The sequence below is a fragment of the Scaptodrosophila lebanonensis genome, unplaced genomic scaffold, assembly GCF_003285725.1.
Source record: "Scaptodrosophila lebanonensis strain 11010-0011.00,11010-0021.00 unplaced genomic scaffold, SlebRS2 tig00000001-arrow-pilon, whole genome shotgun sequence".
Lineage (NCBI taxonomy): Eukaryota > Metazoa > Arthropoda > Insecta > Diptera > Drosophilidae > Scaptodrosophila > Scaptodrosophila lebanonensis.
In genome coordinates, this window is record NW_022060529.1 from 20,240,286 (window position 1) to 20,263,259 (window position 22,974).

Here is a 22,974-nt window from a genome sequence, read left to right on the forward strand (position 1 = left end):
TTTGTTTATTTGTTGATTTTTTTTTTCATATAAAGAAACGGAAATAAATTCCAGCAGTAGAGGAATATCGTTAGGGTATTTTTAGGGTTATAAACACGTCTTTATATCTTAATAGTATCTTGACTAAATGACGATTGCGAATGAATTAAGCTGCGGCCGGCCGAAGTTAAGATTCGTCACAGATCGGTGACGAGGATGGGGCGTATTTTGTACACTTATAGCGAAGTGATAAGCTGTTGTTTTCAAAATACATGGATTTTGTTTATAAATATATATAGAAAATATCCATTACGCGTGCCCATGTAATGCGGAAGTGTTGCAATACATATGATCGCTCGAGCTATTCGGAGTATCTTCAACTATTTTCAAAGGTTCGTTTGACGTTCTTCCAGCATCCACACTCATGCCAATCATTTTATGTGCGCTTCCTGATGCTTTGTCTTCGGTATTTTGTAGATTAAGATGAGTGTTAAAAGTTAGATGTAAGTTTTCATTATCGTATAGGGTTTCCGCCGATGTGGTTGTTCTCATATGGAAGCCATCGGCGTTTACCTTTAGAGGTTCAACAACGCTAGCCGGAGATGTTGTAAATGAGGTCTGGATGGTTGAATCCGCTTCTATTGAGCTTCCAATTGTGTCTTTGGGCGTCAGAGCATTTGAATTTGAAGGAAACATGCTTTGATATCTCTGCCGTATAGAATCCACAACATCGAGGAGATTTTTTGCGTCCATTGCCAGGATATGAGCAGCAGATAACATGCTTCTGCAAAAGGGAACATATATTAAAAATATTTCAGAATATTCGACAAACAAATAAGCCATTTACTTTCTGTATTCTGTATCCAGTGTCGTATCACTGTATTGTTGTGCCAATCGCATGGCTGAGACCAATTCGTGCATATCTTTCGAGAGAACTTTGTGCGCCATTTGGACTTCTCTGCAAAAATATTACACATTATTTCAGTTTCTGTTAGTAATCCTCAAATCTACTTACTTTAAAGCTTGGGCAGGAAAAAGTACTGAAATCTTATCTACAGAGGCAAGCAGCTTACGCAGCTCTACTCCGACACTTTTAACTAAGTCCAAATAGCCATCAATGTGTGCCTTTTCCACACCCTGAGACAGCACCATTATGGACTTAACCACCGCCGTTGTCGCATAATAAACCTCATCGTTGGCACGGTTAATTGTTGGCCGCCCGGAACTGCTTACTCCATTTCTTGTTTTGGCGCTTGTATGATCTTCCCCAGCTAAGTGGTCCGCGGAAGAGTTGGTTGACTTAGCCGCAAAAAGATTAGAGTTGGGTGTTAGGGGTCGGGAACTTGCATTGGAGCAGTCTGGCAAACTTGATGGGCCACCAGGCATAAAATCTTGTTTGAATATTTGTTGGTGTTGCATCACATCGAAGCCGGCTCCAGGGACTGTCGAACTAGACCGACGCCTCTACAATTTCAGAGAAAATTAACGTGCGGTACTTGTTTAGGCATCTTTCAACCTACCAGTATTTCCTCTTGGTACAGCCAGTCCCCATCGCTGCAGCTGTCTTTGCGTTGTTGCCTTAGTTTCTCACCTAACATGTCCTGATTCGACTGCAACAGATAACAAACACTAATTTTAAAAAAGGATTGAATGCAAATAATAACAATAATTAAATAAATAAAATATGGTAAAATAAAAACAAACTATAATTACAAATTCATACTAACTAATAATATCTACTACTTAAAACAAAGGAATAAGGAAATAAAAACATCGTTGTCGCTCAATGTCGGCCAACTAAAATCATAGCTGAGCCAAACCTGCTTCGAAACATTATCGCCAAGTAGAGCTACACAAGCAGCCCCATTTGCGGAATCATTTTCTAACAATGGGCTAAACGTGCCCGGCACCTCTGTAGCTGCAGCTTGGGAAAGAGGTAGCTGCGGTGGCCATTGTTGCTGTCCTTGATATGTGACCATCACAGGGCAATATTGACTTTGGTGCATTAAATTACATCCAATTACGGCATCATGTTTTGGAGCCGTTGTGTTTATTGATTCACTAGTACATTCCTTAAGCAATGCAGCAGCACATTCACTCTTTTGTTTGACAGAAACACAAGTTTTAAGTCCAGCCCCTCCAAAGTCGTATATTTCTTCGGGTAGCGCCTCGCATTCTATTGATGTTTTCATTTGCTGGCGATAGGCATGGAAATACGTGTTGCGTTCCATGCTCCTAGAGCGTTCTGGCACACTATTGTAGTTGGATAGATTTTCCGAATTGTTGCCAGTATTGTAAAGCAACATATTTTGGGCCGTCATCAAAGATTGATGACGCTCTAGACTGCCACCCTTGGAGTGCATCATTTTAATCGGCGGAGGCTGATGTCGCTCGAGACTGCCATATAAGCTATACCCTATATTTGCCGTGGCTCCACTGGAAGTTGCATCGGTTTGTTCGGTGCGCGGTTGTGGTTGGCAGACAACAAAGCTGCTCTTTGATAGCACACCGTTGGGATCTACGCTGGGTTGTGGTTTAATGTGCAAAGCATGGGGAACACTGCTTAAATCATATGAGCTAGTGACAGAAGGTGGATTAAGATTGTGTGTAGAAGCGCTATTTGGTGGACATTTAAATTTAAATTTTTCATATTCGGCGATTGGGTCTAGTTTTAACATCTCAGCTGCGGGGAGCTTAGTAGTTTTAAGTGAGACATTTGATTTGCTGTCGTCTATGCCTACAGCTAAAGTATTAAATACCGAAGCAGGTGTAGTATAGGCTGCTGGATTGATGCCTCGTTTCTGGTTTTCCATCATTAGCCTGGCGAGTACCGCAGGATTTTGGGCTATTATATATGTTTGCAGTCCTGTGGTATTTTCGTCAGCGTTTGGTGCCATATTTGGAATATCTGAAGGTAACATATGCAAGCTATAATATGCTTAAAAGGTATTAATGTTTTTAAGGTATACCAAAATCATGCACTGTTCTTGCCGGCTTCAATGGTGGAATATCGGATTCTTCGTTTCCTATCCAGGATAGCGTGGCTAATCGGCGATGTTCTCGTCGCATTGTTTCGGATGCGCTTACACTATCTTCGAGTAAAATTTCGCTAAAATTAACCAAAAAATATAGTTAGTAGCGGTAAACATTCGTACTCCACCTTTAAAACTCACTATAATGTTTCTTTAATGCGCTTAAAATTTGGTCTTTTTAATGGCTCATATGCCCAGCACTGAGACATAAGAGAATATAGTCTGGGGGGACAATTAGGAGGAAGGGGCAAACGCTCTCCATTTTCTAGCTTTGAAATTACGTCACAGTTTTTAACGCCTTGAAATGGTTTCACACCCAACATTAGAATCTCCCAAATGCAAACCGCTACAAAATGTAAAAAATGCATAAATAAATAATTAAATGTAGGAAATCTTCTCTCTTACCGAACATCCATACGTCGCTCGCTGTCGTAAATCTCCGAAAGTTGATAGACTCTGGAGCCAGCCATTTTATGGGCAACATACCTATACTTGAGTGATAATATGACTGCTCAGATACCCAGCGTGACAATCCAAAATCAGCAAGCTATAATTAAATGTTATACAGGAATATATAAAAACAGTAAAGGATTATGAAATAATAACAATCTAAATATCGGACTCACCTTAACGCAAGTTGGCGTGCTTACAAGTACGTTGCGAGCTGCAATGTCTCTATGGACGAATTTCTTTGATTCCAAATAGCTAAGAGCAGTTGAAAGCTGGTAGCAATATTTAAGTAAAGTGCCTTGCGTCAATCTGCGTAAAAAAATGGGCATACAATTAAATCTACTATCGAATTTATAGTAGGAATGGGCTACTTACCTTTCACTATTTGCCTTGAGATAGGCCCGCAATTCACCAAGCTTAGCCAATTCCATAACAATCCAAATGGGCATCACACTACATATACCAATCAGTCGAATAATATGAGGATGATCGAACTTTTGCATTATATCTATAAACAAAAATATTAAAAAGATTCTTTCATATTCACTCTCATTTGACTTACAAGCTTCCGCTAGGAAATTTTCAGTTTTCTCGGGATCGTCATTTGATTTGCAAGTCTTAATGGCGACTTGAATGACATCTGGTTTACCGTCACTATTTTTTTGATGCCTCTCGTTGTCGGCATCAGAACCAGAGTTTTTCTTTTTCGCCGATTTTGGTAAAGTATAAGTGCCAACATATACATCTCCAAATTGGCCAACTCCAATTTTTACATCAAGCTCAATATGTGAGCGATTCAGCTCGTAATTTCGAACTATAAAAATTAATATATGAATAAAAATGTATAAATGAAAAGAATTTCAGTACATGCCTGTGGGCGTCGAATAGTCACCCTCACACTCCATTAAACCTATTTCTGCATAATCGTCTGTTAGCATGGGTTTGGCAGGGATTGTTTCTGATTTCTGTATTTCTGCAGGGGTTTCACTTGATGCCGTACTTTCGGAATGGGATGAGGACATTTCCCGCTTCCAAATAGTGAATTCTAAATTCTTTGATAATAATCTGCAATATCCATCAATTAAATCGGCAATGCTCTCAGCCGTCTGAATTCAATAAAACAAATTAAAAAATAATAGTTATTGAACAGAGCAAGGAGTTATATGGTTATTGTACGTACATTGATCCCGTTGCATGTTATAACCAAATCCTCCTCGTTGTTTGATGTCGAGATTTTGATTTGAGTCTTAATTTTTGGACAATTGCAATTTAAATTAGCTAATTCAGATTCAGTAACGAGTTCCTTTGATATCTTTTCCTTTGGTAGAGTGCATGTTTTAATAGAAATTACATCTTTGAACTGTGCCACATTTGTTAGACTTGCTTGGGGATGTGTCTGGTAAGAGATTCCTAAAATACACAAAGTATTCAAAACAATTATAATTGTTTGGAATTTTTAAAAAGATAAAATCTTACCGATGTGTGGACCAACATGCAATATTCCTGATATATTCCACGCCGAACTCAAGGTAACCGAAAATTGTTCATACTCTGTCAGGTAACAATTCTTCAGCAATTCGAAAAACCTGAAATTTATTTGTAAATTTGAATTTATCCAATATTTTGCTTACATATGTAAACATACTTCGTCAAATACTCGATATCGTTAAAATTGTAGACCTTTTTATATCCGACCTGTATCATTTTTTTAAGATTCTTTGGCTTTGTTGTGGCTATCACAGTTTTGGGAAGAAAACTCTTGAATCCGATTTCTTTTTCAATGTAGTCGATGTGTTGTTTCTTGTCCGGGGCTTTAACCGTTATATTTTTGAAAAAGTGACGAATCCCTAAACAACATAATTGAACCGCGAGTTCCACATCCACGGATATATTAGCTTGAATAAAATCCTCCTTCACCTATGTGGGTTGAATTCGAGGTTACATTTACTCGTATCATATAGTTGTATCATTAAAATATATTATATTGGTTTTTACCTGATCAAAGTAATAAAAACACGTAGTTTTATCTTCATCAAATAGATTCTGAATACTGTTGGGAACATAACGCACACGTAACTCCACTCGCCAAACGGTGTTGTTTATGACCCGTTTTCCCTGATGTTGAATTTTATTTTCAGCAAGTTCCGCCTTCGCCTTGTCATTGTTTGGACAATCTACGTTTGAGCATGACTGGGTCAATATATGGGACAGCACCTTGTTCATTGGCGTGGACCTTGCCAGCCACAGCACCTGATTTTGCGAAAAACAATAATTGTGTTAGGATATTCGGATTCAAAGTTTCTATTAAATGACCCACCTCTTTTGTGATAACATTTATCATTCGACATGCGTAACGTTGAATACTTGTTGTCTGACCATCTTTGCCTAGATCGACGGTTCTTCTTATGATATTAAAAACACTGTCGTTCTCATTAAAACGTATTGCTTTGAAGCTCTTGTTCGGCATATGCACGTGCAACATGTAGTCCTCAAACGGCGCTTAAGGTAAAAAGCAACATAAAGAATATTTATTTTTTATTCTGCAATGGACCATACTTACATTCATTGCTGGTAGATGGCTGTTGCTGTTGACTTTGGTTTGGTTCATCCACAGTGCTCATCTTCCAAAGTTACAGCAATAACTTTATGATAGAGATTGTGTTTAATCCCTCCTGTAAGGAATATAAAAGTTCGGACAATTAGTTAATAAGTAATTACTTTTAACAAACGATATTTAAGAAAATAAATGTAATTAAAAGGTTCTATTATTGTTATTATTGTTCACAGGTGGGACGTTTTAACCCCGTTTTCGTTGTCGCCACACCTTACCTTTACTTTACAATCGAATATCAACGAAACGCCCACACCCTCTTAAAAAGCCGTCAGACTGGAAACAAATATCACCGATGGCTCTAAAATTGACCAACTGCGATTTTGCAATGTATTTATTAACAATACGACACATACATAAGTATCCAAATATAAAATGATAATACATTTTGCTATATGCCGCAGACGGTTTCGTCTTGGCCTGGTTGGGGTAAAAGTGGTATTTTTATACTCATACCCTCAATGCTATGTATTCGCATCAATGTGTTTTACGTACACAGGAAGGTCCCGCGGATCCTATTATTTTATATACTTTACTATTTATATATGTATATTTTTGATTGCACAGTAAATTGAAGACGTATTCGTAACAGTAAGTGTTCGTATATTTTTGATCATATCGTTTCCTACAGTTTAAAAAAATTGCATGCACACATTCGTTTCATTACTATAATAGTTAATATAAAAGAACAGCTTGCTTATTTATCTTTAATTATTGCAAACGACTATTAGTTATGGTTTATTTTCTATGTTGATATGTTCTTATGTACCTGTGGTTGTGGTCGACAAGAGATAACCAGGGTTGAAACAATAAGCGGAGCTGCTTTTAGTACTCCGCTATCGATTAGATAAGTGGGAAGATACAATCGATGGTTTGCCAGCTCTAGGCCCAATATACAAGCGTCGAGCACTTTTGCTGCGTGGAAGTTCGCTGTGAAATTATATTTTGTTTTCATTTTCAACGCGTTTGCAACCCTCTGACATAATTTTTTTGGTTGGTTGTATTCATTTGTACATAATATTAATTTTAAAACGAAATATTATCGTGTTTTAAAGTATTTACTTAGTAAAGTTTCCTTTTCTTTACACAATGCAGCGCCAGCGCACAAATGTCGGACTCTGAAGTAAGCAATATGTCCGATAGTGGCTCTGAGGATGGGTCAATATCTAACAAGTCGCAGCGAAGCGCCCGATCCAGGTCAAGATCAATGTCCAGGTCCAGGTCGTCTAGATCAAGGTCACGTTCTCGATCAGGGCATTCAGGCTCTGGGTCAGAATCGCCTCATGGCCACGGGCGTGGAAACCGACGCAAGAGCGAAGAGTCGGAGGAGGAGCCTCCCGGAGAAGATATTGACTCAGAGGAATATGAAGAGGAGGAGAACGAGGATGATCATCCACGTAAAAAGAAGAAGAAGGAGCGTTTCGGTGGATTTATTATTGACGAAGCCGAAGTGGATGATGAGGTAACGTCCTTGAATAGACGTTATATGTCTTATAAATTAACTTCTAATTTTGCTAGGTCGATGAGGACGATGAATGGGAAGAAGGTGCTAATGAAATAGGCATCGTGGGTAACGAAATTGATGAATTGGGCCCAACAGCTAGAGACATAGAAATAAGACGGAGAGGTACCAATTTATGGGAGTAAGTAGAGAAAAATAAACATTGTTGTAACACGAACATAATTTATAAAAATGTTATTATATAGCACCCAAAAAGAAGACGAAATTGAGGAGTATTTGAGAAAAAAATATGCTGATGAATCAATAGCAAAGCGCCACTTTGGAGATGGTGGTGAGGAAATGTCGGATGAAATCACACAACAAACTCTTTTGCCGGGCATCAAGTACGTACATTTTGTATGATCATCACTGCAGTTTTTCTTTTTTACCAATAATTTTATGCATCTAGGGATCCCAATCTATGGATGGTAAAGTGTCGAATAGGAGAAGAGAAAGCAACGGCTTTGTTATTGATGAGAAAATATTTAACGTACTTAAACACGGATGATCCATTACAAATTAAATCAATAATTGCGCCCGAGGGCGTAAAGGGATATATTTACTTGGAAGCTTACAAGCAGACTCACGTAAAGACAGCTATCGAAAATGTGGGCAACTTGCGTATGGGGAAATGGAAACAGGAAATGGTGCCCATTAAGGAAATGACGGATGTCCTGAAAGTGGTAAAGGAGCAGGTTGGCCTGAAAGTGAAACAGTGGGTGCGCTTAAAGCGAGGACTTTACAAGGATGACATTGCACAAGTGGATTACGTAGATTTGGCGCAAAATCAGGTGCATCTAAAGTTACTTCCACGTATTGATTATACCCGAATGCGTGGAGCTCTCAGAACTACAGCCACGGTAAGAATTATATTTGCATGTAAGCTATGTAAGCTAGATTTAAACAAAAGGAATTCATCTTAGGAAACTGACGATGGAAAGCGTAAAAAGAAACGCCGCCCGCCAGCAAAACCATTCGATCCAGAAGCTGTAAGGTATGTCTTTATATTAATTGTACTATATTTAAATATGGAACGATTATCAATAACAAAAAATTACAGAGCTATTGGAGGTGAAGTACACTCAGATGGCGATTTCTTACTTTTTGAGGGTAATCGGTATTCAAGAAAAGGATTTCTTTATAAAAACTTCACAATGTCAGCTATTTTGTCTGATGGCGTTAAACCGACGCTAGCAGAATTGGAGCGGTTCGAAGAGTCGCCAGAAGGTAAATCAACAATTTCGTGAAAAAACTAAATACATTAGCAGACTGTGGGTTTCTTATTCGTTAACAGAGGTAAACTTGGAAATCGTGGGTGCTGTTAAAGATGACCCCACGGTAGCTCATACTTTCTCGATGGGCGATAATGTGGAAGTTTGTGTCGGTGACTTGGAAAACTTACAAGCTAAGATAGTTGCTATTGACGGCGCTATGATTACGGTTATGCCCAAGCATCAAGATTTAAAGGTATGCTTCAAATTGCCTTTAATCGTTGCTTTATAATGTTATTAAAATGTTCAATGTTTTTGTTTTAAGGATCCATTGATTTTTAAAGCCAGCGAGCTACGAAAATATTTTAAAACTGGTGACCACGCAAGAGTATTGGCCGGTCGTTATGAAGGCGAAACTGGGTTAATTATACGCGTGGAACCCTCGCGTGTTGTGCTCGTGTCAGATTTAACCAACCACGAGCTAGAGGTTTTACCTCGTGACTTACAGCTTTGTTCCGATGTAGCAACGGGCGTTGATTGCCTCGGACAATTCCAATGGGGCGATTTGGTTCAACTTGAGTAAGATATTCGAATATAGATTTGCGAAACGAGCGTAATAATAATAATTTTCAATTACATTTTAAAAGCTCGCAAAATGTGGGCGTTATAGTGCGTTTGGAGCGTGAGAACTTCCATGTTTTGGGCATGAATGGCAAATGTATCGAGTGCAAACCTACTGCTCTGCACAAGCGACGCGAAAATCGCAACACCGTCGCCCTGGACGCCGATCAAAACCAGATTCGTCGTCGCGATATCGTTAAAGTTATGGAAGGTCCACATGCTGTGAGTGGTAGCTTGTGTCGCAAACAAATGAACAACTGATAACATTCTAATTTTTAGGGTCGGTCTGGCGAGATTAAGCATCTGTATCGTAGCTTGGCTTTTCTCCATTGTCGCATGTACACCGAAAACGGTGGCATTTTTGTGTGCAAGACACGCCATTTACAACTGGCCGGAGGTAGTAAGACGAATGTGAACAATGCCAGCACTCTGGGCGGATTGGGATTCATGTCGCCACGCATACAATCGCCGATGCATCCGTCTGGTGGTCGCGGTGGACGTGGTGGACAACGCGGCGGCCGTGGTGGATTCCGAGTGACACGTGACCGTGAAATTTTGGGAAAGACAATTAAGATTAGTGGAGGACCCTATAAAGGTATTATTTAACATTGTTAATCATTTGTAGGCAATATAACCTAATCTTCCCCTAATGAATAACATTCTAGGCGCTGTTGGTATTGTAAAAGATGCAACTGAGAGCACTGCTCGCGTGGAATTGCACACCTCGTGCCAAACAATCTCAGTAGATCGCAATCACATAGCTATTGTAGGTGTGCCCGGCAAGGAAGGCAGCGTGTCTACCTATGGACGCACGCCAGCACGTACACCCGGTTACGGTGCGCAAACTCCAAGCTATACAGCAGCTGGCTCAAAGACTCCTCTGGTTGGAAGTCAAACACCGAATTGGGATACAGACACTCGCACTCCTTATGGCACAATGACGCCATCTCATGATGGAAGCATGACACCTCGACATGGTGCATGGGATCCCACAGCCAATACAACACCAGCACGGAACAACGATTTCGATTATTCACTTGAAGAACCAAGTCCCAGCCCTGGATATAATCCAAGTAATATTTGGTTACTTAATTATTATAAAATGGTATTATATTGCTTTTTAAATTATGTTTTCTTCAGGCACTCCTGGCTATCAAATGACGTCGCAGTTCGCCCCTCAAACACCAGGCACTCTTTACGGTTCGGACAGGAGCTATAGCCCTTTCAACCCGAGCCCCAGTCCGGCACCTTCACCATATCCGGTTGGCTACATGAATACACCATCGCCATCCACATACTCTCCAAACACTCCAGGAGGTATACCCCAATCACCGTATAATCCGCAAACTCCAGGTGCCAGTTTGGATTCGTCGATGGGTGACTGGTGCACCACAGACATTGAAGTTAGGATTCACACACACGACGATACCGATTTAGTTGGTCAAACTGGTATCATTCGCACAGTTTCCAACGGAGTGTGCTCTGTGTTTCTACGCCAGGAAGATCGCAGTGTCTCCATTGTTAGCGAGCACTTGGCTCCGGTGCCACCAAACAGCGGTGACGAGTTTAAGGTCATATATGGAGAAGAAAGGGAATCGGTTGGCAGAGTTCTGTCAAAGCAAGAGGGTGACGTTCTTGTCTGCAAAATTAATGAGGAGGTTAAGATGATACCAATTAATCATTTGTGCAAAATGAAGTCTATTGACTAAATGGCTAAAAATGTTACCCAAAACTCTTATTACCCAACATTATAAAAATTTTAAAAATTAATAAATATTATAACAATATTCTTAAACTAAATACGTGTTGTTTTCATTTTATTTCATTTATACCCTGTTTTACTAATTTAGCGGAAATGTATTTAGCATACGTTTGTATATTCCTGATCAGTATAACAAGACGAATCGATACACATAGCCATGCCCGCCCGTCTGAATGAGCCTTGCGCTCTCAGAAAATAAGAGCTAAAATGACCAAACCTGGTATTTATATTCTCCTATAGGCAAATTAAGTGTTTTACACCCCCCCACACACACACAATTATTAGTGAATTTCGATAACATCCGTAATTCTGGGCATTTTTACTCAAACTTCTCCATCAGCTGTTGCTGTTGCTTTGGCTCAACTCACAGACACTGCAAACAGACACAATCTCAATGTAAATGTATGTATGTATTCCTAATTATATTTATTAAATAAATTTGATTTTCACAAAAATCAGTTTTGTACATATGTATGTATATGTATATTCCAATTAATTGTATTGTGGGAGTGGTTTTCGGAGTTGAGCCCCGTATTCCATTCTTGTTTTTATTCAATTTGTACAAATGAGATACAATTCCCAATTTCTTAATTGAAATTTCAGCTTTCTAATGGTCCTATACGATTCCGCAATATTTCATTATTATTGCAGAAAATTATGTATCATTACATTCAAGGTAGAATTTGACAAAACACAACGCTTTCTTTCGGCATAAGATGTGTTTTAGAGTGGTCGTTCCTATTACAAATTCAACTGTATTAGCTATCGAATTTAACTTCCTGCAGAACTACCCATGCCATGAATATATAGAGATGACTAAAGCTTCGCCACTACATGGACTCTGGGGCATGGTGGTGTGCACTGCAGCAGTACACAATTTAGAACAATCGATACTATCGATAGCTCAATCGATATTCTGCCACCTCTAGTTGACACTGAACTGTAACACGCATTTTTCCTTTCTTTCCTACATACCATAATGGCGGTAGGTTTATGGAATTTTTCGGCTATGTAAATTGTTGTGCATCGCGATCAATTTAATGTTTTTGTGAAATTCAATGACAAGGAAATGCAGTATTTAGTGCACATTTGATAACTGTATTAATATTTCGTTTTAACAATTACTCTAAAATGGAAAATTTCTCATACAATTGCAGGCAGTTGCTAAGAAGGAACCAAAAATCAAGCGCGATCCCGCGAAGAACCCAATGCGGGATCTGCACATCCGAAAGTTGTGCTTGAACATTTGCGTTGGTGAATCTGGTGACAGACTCACGCGCGCCGCCAAGGTAAGTACAATAATAGAAACATCCACAATTCCTGAATTAATGACATGGCGCTTTGTACACAGGTGTTGGAGCAGCTGACTGGTCAGCAGCCCGTATTCTCAAAGGCTCGGTACACAGTGCGTTCCTTTGGCATTCGTCGTAATGAAAAAATTGCCGTACACTGCACTGTGCGTGGTGCTAAGGCCGAGGAGATCTTGGAGCGCGGTCTGAAAGTGCGCGAGTACGAGTTGAGACGCGATAACTTCTCGGCTACCGGTAACTTTGGTTTTGGTATCCAGGAACACATCGATTTGGGTATCAAGTATGATCCCTCCATCGGTATCTATGGATTGGACTTCTACGTTGTCCTTGGACGTCCAGGTGAGTAAACATATATTTTAACATACGGAGCGTGTGATGCACTTAATTAGGCACCTTTGACTCGTCCGGTCTTGTTGCTCAGTAAATGTGCGCAAATCAAAAAAACTGTGCTTAATTGAATAAGGATTTAAATAAATATTCATACGGTGCAGATTTAACAAGATTGTTTTTTAATTACATTGTTCTAATATATATGATAATTGAGCGAACAATACTTTTTTTTCAGGATACAACGTGGCCCACAGGAAACGCAAATCTGGCACCGTTGGCTTCCCACACCGCCTGACAAAAGAGGATGCCATGAAATGGTTCCAACAGAAATACGATGGCATTATTTTGAACAGCAAAAAATAGAAGCAATCGTGCGGCAGTTTTTTAAGATGAGAAATTCTACAATAAACGTGACTGAGGTCAGAAGTTAGTCAAATTCGTTTTAATAATGATTTGATCTGTGAACTCGGGAAATTCAAATGATGTTTTGAAATATTAGTTCACAGCCAATGTTTAACATAGCTGGTGTGCTGGAAACTATAACTCTGCTCATTTAAGTGCGTGACCGGGATATTGTGTGGCGATTGCCTGGAATCTGACTCTTTTCGAATATTGTTTGCATGGGAGTTTGGCACAACGAATTGTGAATCGCATCGTCGTGCTGTCCACGATTTAGTTAACTAAGGTCTAGCTTTTTTATTTCCTTGCCATTTAAACCTTTTGCTATTTCAGTAGTAATTAAGACTTTATTACAGCATCGTGAAAACAAATCTATGGATTCGAATAGCAGCAGGATATTTTAGTTTTAAGCATGTGTTCGTTTTTTAGCTTTGGAATGGGAATAGACTAAGGAAAAAATGAACGAGTCGCTATTGATGTATGAAAATATATTTCGCTGTTAAAAAACTGCTATGATACCGAATTGAAGGCACATGCTAAGTGGAAATAAATGGATTCAAAATTCAAAAACGTCACTTTCAAATTAAAAAGCTGAACTCTTTTTTATTCAAAAATTTCAACAGTTCATTAGATTATTGATCCTACAATGCCCTTGTCCGTCAAATTTACTGATTTCGAGACATTGTTTTTAATTTAAAAATTAACACAGGCATATTAATCAGCTTTATTCAAAGTTCTTTCTTTAATTGTTCTTTAATCATAAGGTTAACCAATAGTTTAGCAATCTAGGAAGTTAGCTGCCATCAGAAGCTCTAAAGCAATCTCGGGTGCAATGGGAAATTCGGGTATTTCGGTTGAACTGTTGGTGTAACGAACTTTATAAGTAAAATACATGCAGACCTTTTGTAAAACGTGTGACCTGAAAGAAAATCAAAATGTAAACTATTGAGTTCAGATAATAAACAACTTTACCGATGTCTTTAAAATGAATTAATATTATTCATACTAATTGCACCCACGCAAGCTCGCCCCATTCAAGAAATGGTTAATTCGGTGTTCTGGGATTTAATTCAAAACAGTACGTATATACATACATATATGTATGTAAGTCAATTTATGTACGTCCTGTCTAAGCACGTGTCTATATAAATGCAAATTTATGTTTTCGAATAAGCACTGCGAGAGCCGGTCAAGGGGTCATTTGTTGTATGTATGTGGGGATTTGTGTTACACTCATTTACACATAATGCATACATGTGTGCATGCATGTGTGTACGTTAGAGCCTACATCATTTTTGCATATAGGACAACCGCGAATAACACTTACGGAATTTCCCGGAAATGCACTTCGTTAGCCTCGTTTTCGGCGAATTGTCCTGGGCCGGATAACATAGCCTTGATTGTACCAGAGGTGAGAGCGTGTTCGCGTTTTACAATGAACTCATGGCCGTCGGACGATATTAGTTTAACATACATGGCGTCCGGTCCCTCGCAACCGCCATAGATTTTATCGCTGCGCTGCTCATCCATTGCAATCATCTATATATACAATTTTCGCCCTTTTAATTTGCTTGCGAAAATGTACTCTTATTTATTTTCTATCTTACTTGTCAAAAATCAGTCAGCGACACACACACATACGTATCGTACCAGTGCTGGGAAATACCACAATATTTGCATTACAGATTTGAGACGGCCCTGGTATAATTAAGTGCTGTAAAAGTCCAATATATTTTTAGATTTAACGCATTTCGAACTATACAGGAATTGTAAAATCTACCAATAATAACGATTTTATGGTCTATATAGTCGCATTAGAAACATCGTTCATGGTGATGGCTACATAGTTTATTAAATGATATGATTACGTTCCCTCGTATGTATGGGTGACAGTTGCTAATTACATCATAGCGGCAGGAAAGAAATCCAGGCTCGAAGGGAAAGTTCAGGCTGGGAACATAACTCAAAGGCGAAATTCAAAAATGTTGGTGCCGTTGACAAGATTAGTTAATTTATTTTATTTTGTTCGTGTTAAAACTATATTCAAAGTTTTAAAGAGACGTAGTCAAGATATGTATGTATTGCAGTGACAAAGGAATTATAATTCCTTAAAATGGTCCTTCACTCAATATTTTTCTTTTTAATAAGCCTTGCATGCACTGAGGAAAGCAAAAGATCTTAACCTCTTAACCAGCCATCGCGAATAACAAGTTTAACAAACTTAATCGTACAGAAAAATTAAAAGATACTTCATTTGCGTTTCGGTAATTAGACTTGTGAACAAAATGGGATCTGACTTTATTGATTACGTTGTTAAAAAAGAACAAACATTTTACAACTTAATTCTTGTTCTCGTCTTCTTATTTTGCGCAAAACTGGAGTGAATTTAGTTCTCGTCGACCTCAGCCTCTTGTTCTTCTTCGAATTCGGCATCCTCGTCGGCAGTGGCTTCTTGGTATTGCTGATACTCAGATACCAAGTCATTCATGTTGCTTTCAGCCTCAGTGAACTCCATCTCGTCCATGCCCTCACCTGTGTACCAATGCAAGAAAGCCTTGCGACGGAACATAGCAGTGAATTGTTCAGAGATACGCTTGAAAAGCTCCTGGATGGCGGTCGAGTTGCCAATGAAGGTGGCCGACATCTTCAGACCACGAGGTGGAATGTCGCACACAGCGGTCTTAACATTGTTGGGGATCCATTCGACGAAGTACGAGCTGTTCTTGTTCTGGATGTTCAGCATTTGTTCGTCGACTTCCTTCATCGACATACGGCCACGGAAAATAGCGGCGACGGTCAGGTAACGACCATGACGGGGATCGCAGGCAGCCATCATGTTCTTGGCATCGAACATCTGTTGGGTAAGCTCAGGAACGGTCAGTGCGCGATATTGCTGGGAGCCTCGGGAGGTAAGGGGTGCAAAGCCAGGCATGAAGAAATGAAGACGAGGGAATGGAACCATGTTGACAGCCAGTTTGCGGAGATCAGCATTCAGTTGGCCAGGGAAGCGGAGGCAGGTCGTAACGCCGGACATAGTCAATGAAACCAGATGGTTTAAGTCGCCATAAGTGGGAGTCGTTAGCTTCAGCGTACGGAAACAGATATCGTAGAGAGCTTCATTATCGATGCAGTAGGTCTCGTCTGTGTTTTCGACCAGCTGGTGTACAGAGAGTGTGGCGTTGTAGGGCTCAACAACGGTGTCTGACACTTTTGGTGAGGGCACAACCGAGTATGTGTTCATGATTCTATCGGGATATTCTTCGCGGATCTTGGAAATCAGAAGGGTACCCATACCGGAACCGGTGCCGCCACCCAGCGAGTGTGTGAGCTGGAAGCCTTGAAGGCAGTCACACGATTCAGCCTCTTTGCGAACAACATCCAGCACCGAATCGACCAACTCAGCGCCTTCTGTGTAATGACCCTTGGCCCAGTTGTTGCCAGCACCAGACTGGCCGAACACAAAGTTGTCGGGCCTGAAGATCTGGCCGAATGGGCCAGAGCGCACGGAATCCATGGTACCAGGTTCCAGATCAACAAGAACGGCACGTGGCACATATTTGCCACCGGACGCTTCATTGTAGTATACATTGATGCGCTCCAATTGCAGGTCGCTGTCGCCATGGTATGCACCGGTGGCATCAATACCGTGCTCGTCCGAGATGATTTCCCAGAACTGTAAAAAATCAATGAAAACAGGACGTTATATTTAGGTTGTTAGCTTTTCTGCCATATTGTGTATGTATGTATATTTAGGTGTATGTCTATGTATGTACATACACATAAATGTCGGTATTAAATCGATTTAAACACAGTTCCACCACCAACATCGCTCTTTGTATGGCCTGAGCCATGATTAACATATCCCCATTGCAGATACCATTTTTGGTAAGTAGTTTATGAGACATCGTTGACGATAACGTCATCATTTTGTCGCTACAGACGTAGACAAAAGCGTGGGCTGTCGACTCGAACAGCAAACGCGGCAGCTGTCGCTGCCTTGGCGATCTTAGCAGTAATTCGTAATTTGTTTCTGTTAGTGTAGGCAGGCAACAATATAAGTCTCGTTTCTTCCCCCACACACAACTATCGGCTACAGTAATAAATAAATAAAAAAATAAAATAAAAAAGAGCTTAAAGCGCGACCTCAGACTTTCCTCCCATACGTATGTACTACCCACACATACATATAAGTGTGTAGACTTAAACTGACTTCATCAACATTTCACACAAACAGGCTTACATCATCGAGAGCAGCCTACATACAAAAATTAAATGACGACGGGTTTGGTGATAGGTATCATTGCCCCTATGTTGAGCTAAAGCTCTGTGAACCGCTAAAGAACGACCATATGGCGCACAACATTGATTTATTTAGAGCATTACGTAATTTCTGAGTCCCAAATTTTAATCACTGTTTATGAGACATAAACAAATAAACCTCCCAGCTCAAAAAGAAAGCTGTTGCTTGAAGAAATGCGGGAGAAATATATAAAACACTATGTAGGATGGTCAGGATTTAGCTGGTATATCTGAAACCATCGTTTTCATGACGGCAATCAATTTAAGAGACAGACAAAATTTAATTGAATTTATTGCAAAACCGGTCATCGCCGGTAATGCTTGCCCACTCACTGCAAACATAAATACATACATTCATATACTTATATATATGTATACTATACATGCAAATACAAGATTATGTGCAAGTAAAAATGTATATACAGAATGTATGTTGCAGCTGCTACTTTTTTTCTATGATAGGGGTTGTTTTTCGTTCCTATTTAAAGGACAATAATGGTTATGGTGTATCGATTTTCTGAAGGATGACGCAGCGAGTTCGCAACAAGACAGAGATAGGATGATGGCAGGGCCACCGCCTATACGCATGTGTACCGAGCGACGCCCTTGGGTGTGTCATTATGTTCGTGTTTTGTATGTGCCACAAATTCCTCCATGGTTACAGAACGACGATGACGGCGTTACCATGGCATACACAATTTCTGCCTCGTTCTCGCTCACAAAAATAACTTTAAGTTGCATTGCATACATATTTACAAATGTACACATGTATGTACAAACATTCATATTTGTGCCTATACCGGTCGTATATGTAAAAAGTGCAGCTGCATTTTGTATGAAAGAAGTAAATGTATGTACATATGTATCTATTTACTTAAAGTAAAAAATAGAATACTGGTCTATGAACAGAACTCAAAATGAAATTGCTGCCTGTTAAGAGAACAGAGTTTTTTGAGCATTACGCCCAAAGAGAAAGCAACGAATTTAGAAAGCAGCATTCTAATGTTAAGCACATAGACGATTACAGTTAACTGTATACATATATATATGCACATTTGTACATACCCCAAACATAGTATGCGGTTATGAACCGGTCAACGGCAACCGGTTCAGCCATTTTAGGTACAAATGACGTCATGTTTTATCTTTCTCTTTGGAACAACACATACATATAGCGGCGAAAACCGGCCGACACACAGAAAATTTGAACGTTTTCAGAATGGGGAGTGAAAATGACTCACTTATACATACATATTACGAGTAAGCAAACCCAGGCTACGTGTCAATAGTTAAACCATTTTAATCTTAAAGTAAATAACATTGAAATTGGCATCTCAGACCGACAAACACTAAGTATTTGTATGTATTTACGTAGCTGTATGATTGGGCGTGACCGTATGCCGGGAAAACAAAGCGCGAAAAACCAATATTTGAATACAAATTTAGGAGAAATTTTGTAAAATACAACACATTTAAGGGTTTTAACTAAGTAAATAGACGCAGCTGTGCGCCCACCCGGCTGTAAGTGCCGGTGGCCTTATAAGTTTTGCCACATGGCACCACCAGTGCCAAATGACGCCATATTGGTAACTGTACTTTGCGATTTATAGCTACATCTAGTAAATTCCATACAAGTGCATTTAACTAAATGGAAAAAAGCATACCTTGGCTCCAATTTGGTTGCCGCACTGTCCAGCTTGAATGTGTACGATTTCCCTCATTTTGTATTTGTATAAACTTTAAACACTTTTTACTTAAAATTAATTAATTCCTGCTTGCAGCTCTCTAATATAGTCTTTCCGCTTCACACGACGAATACTGTCTGAGTTCAAATCAAGTTGATAAACCTTATTTATAATGCGTTTAAAGCGGATGGCGAGTACTTTGGATATCGATGCTTCACCGATAGGCGATAATAAGGCGTAAACTAAAATAAAGTAAAGAAGGCGATGCCTAAAAAGCATTTGGAATAAGGATTGTAATATTATAGGCAGATTTTATACAGCATTTATACAGAAATTGTTATGGTTCATTTTAAATTTCTAGACAATGCTAACAACGAATTGCTTCTATTGCACTGCAATTTCCTACAAACTATTTTATTCGATTTTATGCGATGTACATCGATGCTTAATCGATTGTTCTCAATTTCATGCGAACAAATGCTCATTGGTATGATACGGTGGTTCGCTGCTGCTGCTGTCATCACAAAGTACGGCTACGGCTGCCATTTTCATTTTATATATATGTATAAAAAACACGTAAAAAGTACGAACTTGTGGCGATACGAGTTACTTAAACGCATTAGGGAATAAATGTAGGAATCTGCGAACTCTGCGGATCGCTATGCACATCATAATTGATATGCTGAGTGCTGCCCAATATACAAAAATAAATTGACGAATTTTTCGTCGCTCTATATCAAGTTACTCTGCACGGCCCCCATTCGAAAAAAGTGTACAATGTAGATGGGTTGGTGAAGGGCAAGCAAAACTAAAGAAAAAGTTCGTAGTGAGCGTATTTATATAAAAGGCAATCACAAAAATCTTGTCGAAATTCTTGTGGCCAAATTAAATAGTCGTGGTTAGCTGGCTTAATGTTAATACAATTTCTGATTGGAAAGTGAAAAGAATTTGTGAAAATCCCAGTAGTGGTGTATATATGTATTGCATTTGCATTTCGGTGTGTCTGTGTCGTCGACAGTGTTCGGTAAAAGTCGGCCTTCTGCTACCAATTGGCGTTGTTCAGTTTGGGAATTCGGGAAAGAAATTAAATAATACTGTGTTACATCAATGATAATGAGATAAGGACAAAGACTACAGATGGCATCTCTATAACTTAATGTTGCAAAGGGGACCTTTTCACGCCCAATCAATCTTGGCAGTTCCACTCTGGGAATTTGTATTATTGGTAAGTACTGTGTGGAAACGGATGGCGAGCCAACAAATCGATATTTAAAGGGGCTGCCATTCTGTTTGCTTTTTCGCTAGTTTTTCTTTTCCATTCGTTGGCGTTGTCTGCCTCCGCTCATCCCACCTTGCGCATACACCATGCCCGCCCCCGCCCTCTTATACGTAGACAAAATAGTCTCGATGCGTGCTTTGTAACAACGAGTACTTTTCTGCACATAAAAGTTAGACGAAATAAAGAAATTTATATAAATTATGTACTACTGTCCATGTGTGTATGAGTTTACATTTGATTTAATTCCTAAAAACATTTGTATTTACTGAAGGGAATTTTTGGTGTACATATTTTTAGCTATCAAGCACCTTTTTAAATTATTTTTAACCAGCTAAAATGTTGCGTGGCGATGAATACATGATTTTCCCTTCACTACAAACGTTTTAGGATATATAGAAGTTGTACTGTATGTAGTCTTAGCGGAAATTAAATACGCAGTTAAGGATATAACCCATGCTTCTCTGAAGCGAAAAGGGGCGTGTTAGCGAGCTCCCACTTCAGAGTATACATATGTATGTAGATATGTAATATGTTCATACATAAGTGTGGATTGGTGTACATTTGTATGTACTCATATGTGAACAAAGAAACGTACATATATTTGCTGAGATTCAAATATAAAAGCGATGCAATAGTTGTATATTTTCAATTAAAAGAGGCGCGGTTCTATATATACATATGTATATATACATTACATATATATAAGTTACAATTAATTTGATCAACAGATAGCGATTAATCCGAGTTCTTGTTAACGAAAAAAGGACACATTTATTCCAACGGAATCCATACAGCATAATCCGAGTATCAAAATTTAGAAAGATGTCTGCTGAAAAAAGTGAACTATTAGACAAAGTAGAGCAAATCGTACTTCACCTGGTCAAAAGTCTTATATCTCAACAAGATGGCACACTTAAGGTGCCGAATCTTCCGATAACAGCAAGTGATGACGGGAGTCCATTATATCGAAATGTCGCATATAAAAAAAGCAACAGTCGACACCGATTTTGCTTAGTGGTTTTTGTTTTTGCCGAGGTCCATCGCCTGCTAATTAATGGCGGTAGTTGTACCGCGCGAGGACTCTATTACCGAAACGTTCAATTAATTAGAACACAGCTCCATATTGTGAGAGCGAAGATAGATGTCTGCCGAATGCTTAACTCAGTACCAAGCCATTTGGGAATACTCTCGGCGACCAAGGGCTTAATGGCAGGTAAGAATAGATGCTTAATTAATTAAATTTATCGATTTATAGCTTTTTATTTTTCAGGTGACATTAAATTGTTTTTGGGAAATGGCGATATATTAGACTGCAGCGTATACTGTGGGCCTATTTCGTTGCCTTCAGATCTAGAGATAGTGGAACACATTGATACACAGGCTGAGTTTGTGTTGATCGTCGAAAAAGAATCTGTGTTTCAGAGTCTTTTGGACCATAATGTATTCGACACTTTTGGCTCTAAATTTATTTTGCTGACCGGTAAAGGCTACCCGGATGTAAGCACTAGGTGCATTGTTCATAAGCTAGCAGTCGAGTACAATTTGCCGTCGTATATCCTAGTTGATGCTGATCCATTTGGCATTGACATAATGCTTGTATACCAGAACGGGTCACAGACCTTAAGTTTTATATCAAATTGTATTTCTACCCCGATGATACGATGGATTGGCTTGCACCCCTCCGAGATAGCAAATCTTTCTAAATGTGCAGTATCACTTAGCAATTCTGACAACAAGAAAATAAGCGACATTCTTGGTCGCAGTAATATCAGTTTGGGTGTACAACGTGAACTATATACGCTGCAGCGATTACAATTAAAAGCCGAAATAGAGAGTGTTACGGAATTCTTAAGCATTGACTATATACCAAATAAAATTAAACGAAATTTGTATCTGTAAAAACATAAATTTAAACAGCAATACATTTATATATGAATATATTAAGATTATCAGGGCTTGCAAAATGGAATATCTTATATCATTATGTTGTGTTTTTCCTACGTTTAAGTCCACATAATAAAACGTGTTAAACATTTGTCGAAAACATGTTCTTTGAAGTGAACATTTTCATTAAATACGCATTAATATTATATTTTATAATTGAGATGGCTTGGCACCACGGAATTCGACTATCTAATATTTGAGTTAAGGATAATAAAAGCACAGCAATATATGTAAATGGGCATAATTCATCTATTAATAGTCTGTCTTTAAAGGCTGTAGCAAGTACATTATTGATTTGAATATTGAATAGCAAATAATTCATTAAAGATAATATAGTAATAAATTTAAATTGTTTATCTAAAAATAACTTAACGTAATTATTCAGAATTTGTGCGTCGAGAAAGAGCACTTCATGCTTTTCAATAATTTATGTTAAGTCAATTTAATTATAAAGATTGTGTTTTCCAAACATTGTTGGTATAGTAGGACCAGGGTCTAATTATCCATTAGAAAATTTAAATGCGCCGTTTTTGTAAAATATACAAGAATGCTAGAAATATA

General features: G+C 38.9%; 7 protein-coding genes across 14 annotated transcripts in view; 4 read left to right on the plus strand and 3 right to left on the minus strand.

The window, feature by feature from the left end:
- Positions 1-13: 13 nt before the first annotated feature.
- Positions 14-6,859, minus strand: LOC115634266 (focal adhesion kinase 1). 3 transcript variants are annotated; one of them, XM_030531893.1, is made up of 19 exons: positions 6,842-6,859; positions 6,022-6,133; positions 5,779-5,960; positions 5,457-5,711; positions 5,107-5,378; positions 4,938-5,047; positions 4,642-4,871; positions 4,333-4,567; positions 4,024-4,275; positions 3,837-3,969; positions 3,638-3,770; positions 3,417-3,558; positions 3,153-3,357; positions 2,949-3,088; positions 1,800-2,887; positions 1,500-1,589; positions 995-1,443; positions 827-937; positions 14-763 (listed from the first exon to the last, which is right to left on the minus strand). In XM_030531893.1, exons 2-19 carry the CDS (start codon positions 6,080-6,082, stop codon positions 289-291), a joined length of 4,563 nt encoding a protein of 1,520 aa, XP_030387753.1. In that variant the 5' UTR covers positions 6,083-6,133; positions 6,842-6,859; the 3' UTR covers positions 14-288. The 3 variants fall into 3 exon arrangements, with proteins under 3 accessions (XP_030387753.1, XP_030387752.1, XP_030387754.1); XM_030531892.1 differs by lacking the exon at positions 6,842-6,859 and adding an exon at positions 6,529-6,699; XM_030531894.1 differs by lacking the exon at positions 6,842-6,859 and adding an exon at positions 6,529-6,694 and having other exon boundaries at positions 289-763; positions 2,739-2,887.
- Positions 6,860-6,960: 101 nt separating this feature from the next.
- On the plus strand, positions 6,961-11,205 carry LOC115634268 (transcription elongation factor SPT5). The gene is made up of 13 exons (XM_030531895.1): positions 6,961-7,065; positions 7,168-7,534; positions 7,591-7,715; positions 7,780-7,917; positions 7,983-8,433; positions 8,497-8,567; positions 8,634-8,800; positions 8,868-9,040; positions 9,110-9,363; positions 9,432-9,627; positions 9,685-10,000; positions 10,071-10,478; positions 10,546-11,205. Exons 2-13 carry the CDS (start codon positions 7,181-7,183, stop codon positions 11,112-11,114), a joined length of 3,222 nt encoding a protein of 1,073 aa, XP_030387755.1. The 5' UTR covers positions 6,961-7,065; positions 7,168-7,180; the 3' UTR covers positions 11,115-11,205.
- Positions 11,206-12,131: 926 nt separating this feature from the next.
- On the plus strand, positions 12,132-13,237 carry LOC115620073 (60S ribosomal protein L11). The gene is made up of 4 exons (XM_030513235.1): positions 12,132-12,152; positions 12,325-12,456; positions 12,519-12,816; positions 13,043-13,237. Exons 1-4 carry the CDS (start codon positions 12,147-12,149, stop codon positions 13,168-13,170), a joined length of 564 nt encoding a protein of 187 aa, XP_030369095.1. The 5' UTR covers positions 12,132-12,146; the 3' UTR covers positions 13,171-13,237.
- Positions 13,238-13,914: 677 nt separating this feature from the next.
- LOC115620074 (elongin-C) lies at positions 13,915-14,899 on the minus strand. Its single transcript, XM_030513236.1, has 3 exons — positions 14,814-14,899; positions 14,534-14,745; positions 13,915-14,125 (listed from the first exon to the last, which is right to left on the minus strand). Exons 2-3 carry the CDS (start codon positions 14,743-14,745, stop codon positions 13,984-13,986), a joined length of 354 nt encoding a protein of 117 aa, XP_030369096.1. The 5' UTR covers positions 14,814-14,899; the 3' UTR covers positions 13,915-13,983.
- Positions 14,900-15,459: 560 nt separating this feature from the next.
- LOC115629260 (tubulin beta-1 chain) lies at positions 15,460-19,326 on the minus strand. The gene is made up of 2 exons (XM_030525686.1): positions 19,170-19,326; positions 15,460-16,879 (listed from the first exon to the last, which is right to left on the minus strand). The coding sequence occupies exons 1-2, from the start codon at positions 19,224-19,226 to the stop codon at positions 15,593-15,595; spliced, it is 1,344 nt and encodes a 447-aa protein (XP_030381546.1). The 5' UTR covers positions 19,227-19,326; the 3' UTR covers positions 15,460-15,592.
- Positions 19,327-20,278: 952 nt separating this feature from the next.
- The window catches only part of LOC115622336 (MAP/microtubule affinity-regulating kinase 3), a 32,751-nt gene continuing 30,055 nt past the window's right edge, over positions 20,279-22,974 (plus strand). For all 5 annotated transcript variants that reach the window (XM_030516360.1, XM_030516390.1, XM_030516377.1 and 2 more), the window contains exon 1: positions 20,279-20,415. The gene's annotated coding sequence lies outside the window, so the exon portion shown is untranslated. The remainder of the gene's footprint in view (positions 20,416-22,974) is intronic.
- On the plus strand, positions 20,293-22,377 carry LOC115622465 (meiotic recombination protein W68). Of its 2 annotated transcripts, none has more exons than XM_030516417.1 (3): positions 20,293-20,415; positions 21,234-21,682; positions 21,740-22,377. In XM_030516417.1, exons 2-3 carry the CDS (start codon positions 21,292-21,294, stop codon positions 22,366-22,368), a joined length of 1,020 nt encoding a protein of 339 aa, XP_030372277.1. In that variant the 5' UTR covers positions 20,293-20,415; positions 21,234-21,291; the 3' UTR covers positions 22,369-22,377. The 2 variants fall into 2 exon arrangements, with proteins under 2 accessions (XP_030372277.1, XP_030372271.1); XM_030516411.1 differs by having other exon boundaries at positions 20,315-20,415; positions 21,198-21,682.

What these genes read in the sequence shown, in the direction of transcription:
- LOC115634268 (XM_030531895.1), top strand. Translation starts at nt 7,181, where the DNA reads ATGTCGGACTCTGAAGTAAGCAATATGTCCGATAGTGGCTCTGAGGAT. An exon ending in CCAAGCATCAAGATTTAAAG is followed by an intron (nt 9,041 to 9,109) that starts GTATGCTTCAAA and finishes TTTTGTTTTAAG; the next exon opens with GATCCATTGATTTTTAAAGC. An exon ending in TAGTGGAGGACCCTATAAAG is followed by an intron (nt 10,001 to 10,070) that starts GTATTATTTAAC and finishes ATAACATTCTAG; the next exon opens with GCGCTGTTGGTATTGTAAAA.
- LOC115620074 (XM_030513236.1), bottom strand. Translation starts at nt 14,745, where the DNA reads ATGATTGCAATGGATGAGCAGCGCAGCGATAAAATCTATGGCGGTTGC. An exon ending in GTGCATTTCCGGGAAATTCC is followed by an intron (nt 14,126 to 14,533) that starts GTAAGTGTTATT and finishes ATTTTCTTTCAG; the next exon opens with GTCACACGTTTTACAAAAGG.
- LOC115634266 (XM_030531893.1), bottom strand. Translation starts at nt 6,082, where the DNA reads ATGAGCACTGTGGATGAACCAAACCAAAGTCAACAGCAACAGCCATCT. An exon ending in AAGAACAGTGCATGATTTTG is followed by an intron (nt 2,888 to 2,948) that starts GTATACCTTAAA and finishes TGTTACCTTCAG; the next exon opens with ATATTCCAAATATGGCACCA. An exon ending in GCGATAATGTTTCGAAGCAG is followed by an intron (nt 1,590 to 1,799) that starts GTTTGGCTCAGC and finishes TATCTGTTGCAG; the next exon opens with TCGAATCAGGACATGTTAGG.
- LOC115629260 (XM_030525686.1), bottom strand. Translation starts at nt 19,226, where the DNA reads ATGAGGGAAATCGTACACATTCAAGCTGGACAGTGCGGCAACCAAATT. An exon ending in GCAACCAAATTGGAGCCAAG is followed by an intron (nt 16,880 to 19,169) that starts GTATGCTTTTTT and finishes GATTTTTTACAG; the next exon opens with TTCTGGGAAATCATCTCGGA.
- LOC115620073 (XM_030513235.1), top strand. An exon ending in GACTCACGCGCGCCGCCAAG is followed by an intron (nt 12,457 to 12,518) that starts GTAAGTACAATA and finishes CTTTGTACACAG; the next exon opens with GTGTTGGAGCAGCTGACTGG. An exon ending in CGTTGTCCTTGGACGTCCAG is followed by an intron (nt 12,817 to 13,042) that starts GTGAGTAAACAT and finishes CTTTTTTTTCAG; the next exon opens with GATACAACGTGGCCCACAGG.
- LOC115622465 (XM_030516417.1), top strand. Translation starts at nt 21,292, where the DNA reads ATGTCTGCTGAAAAAAGTGAACTATTAGACAAAGTAGAGCAAATCGTA. An exon ending in GACCAAGGGCTTAATGGCAG is followed by an intron (nt 21,683 to 21,739) that starts GTAAGAATAGAT and finishes TTTATTTTTCAG; the next exon opens with GTGACATTAAATTGTTTTTG.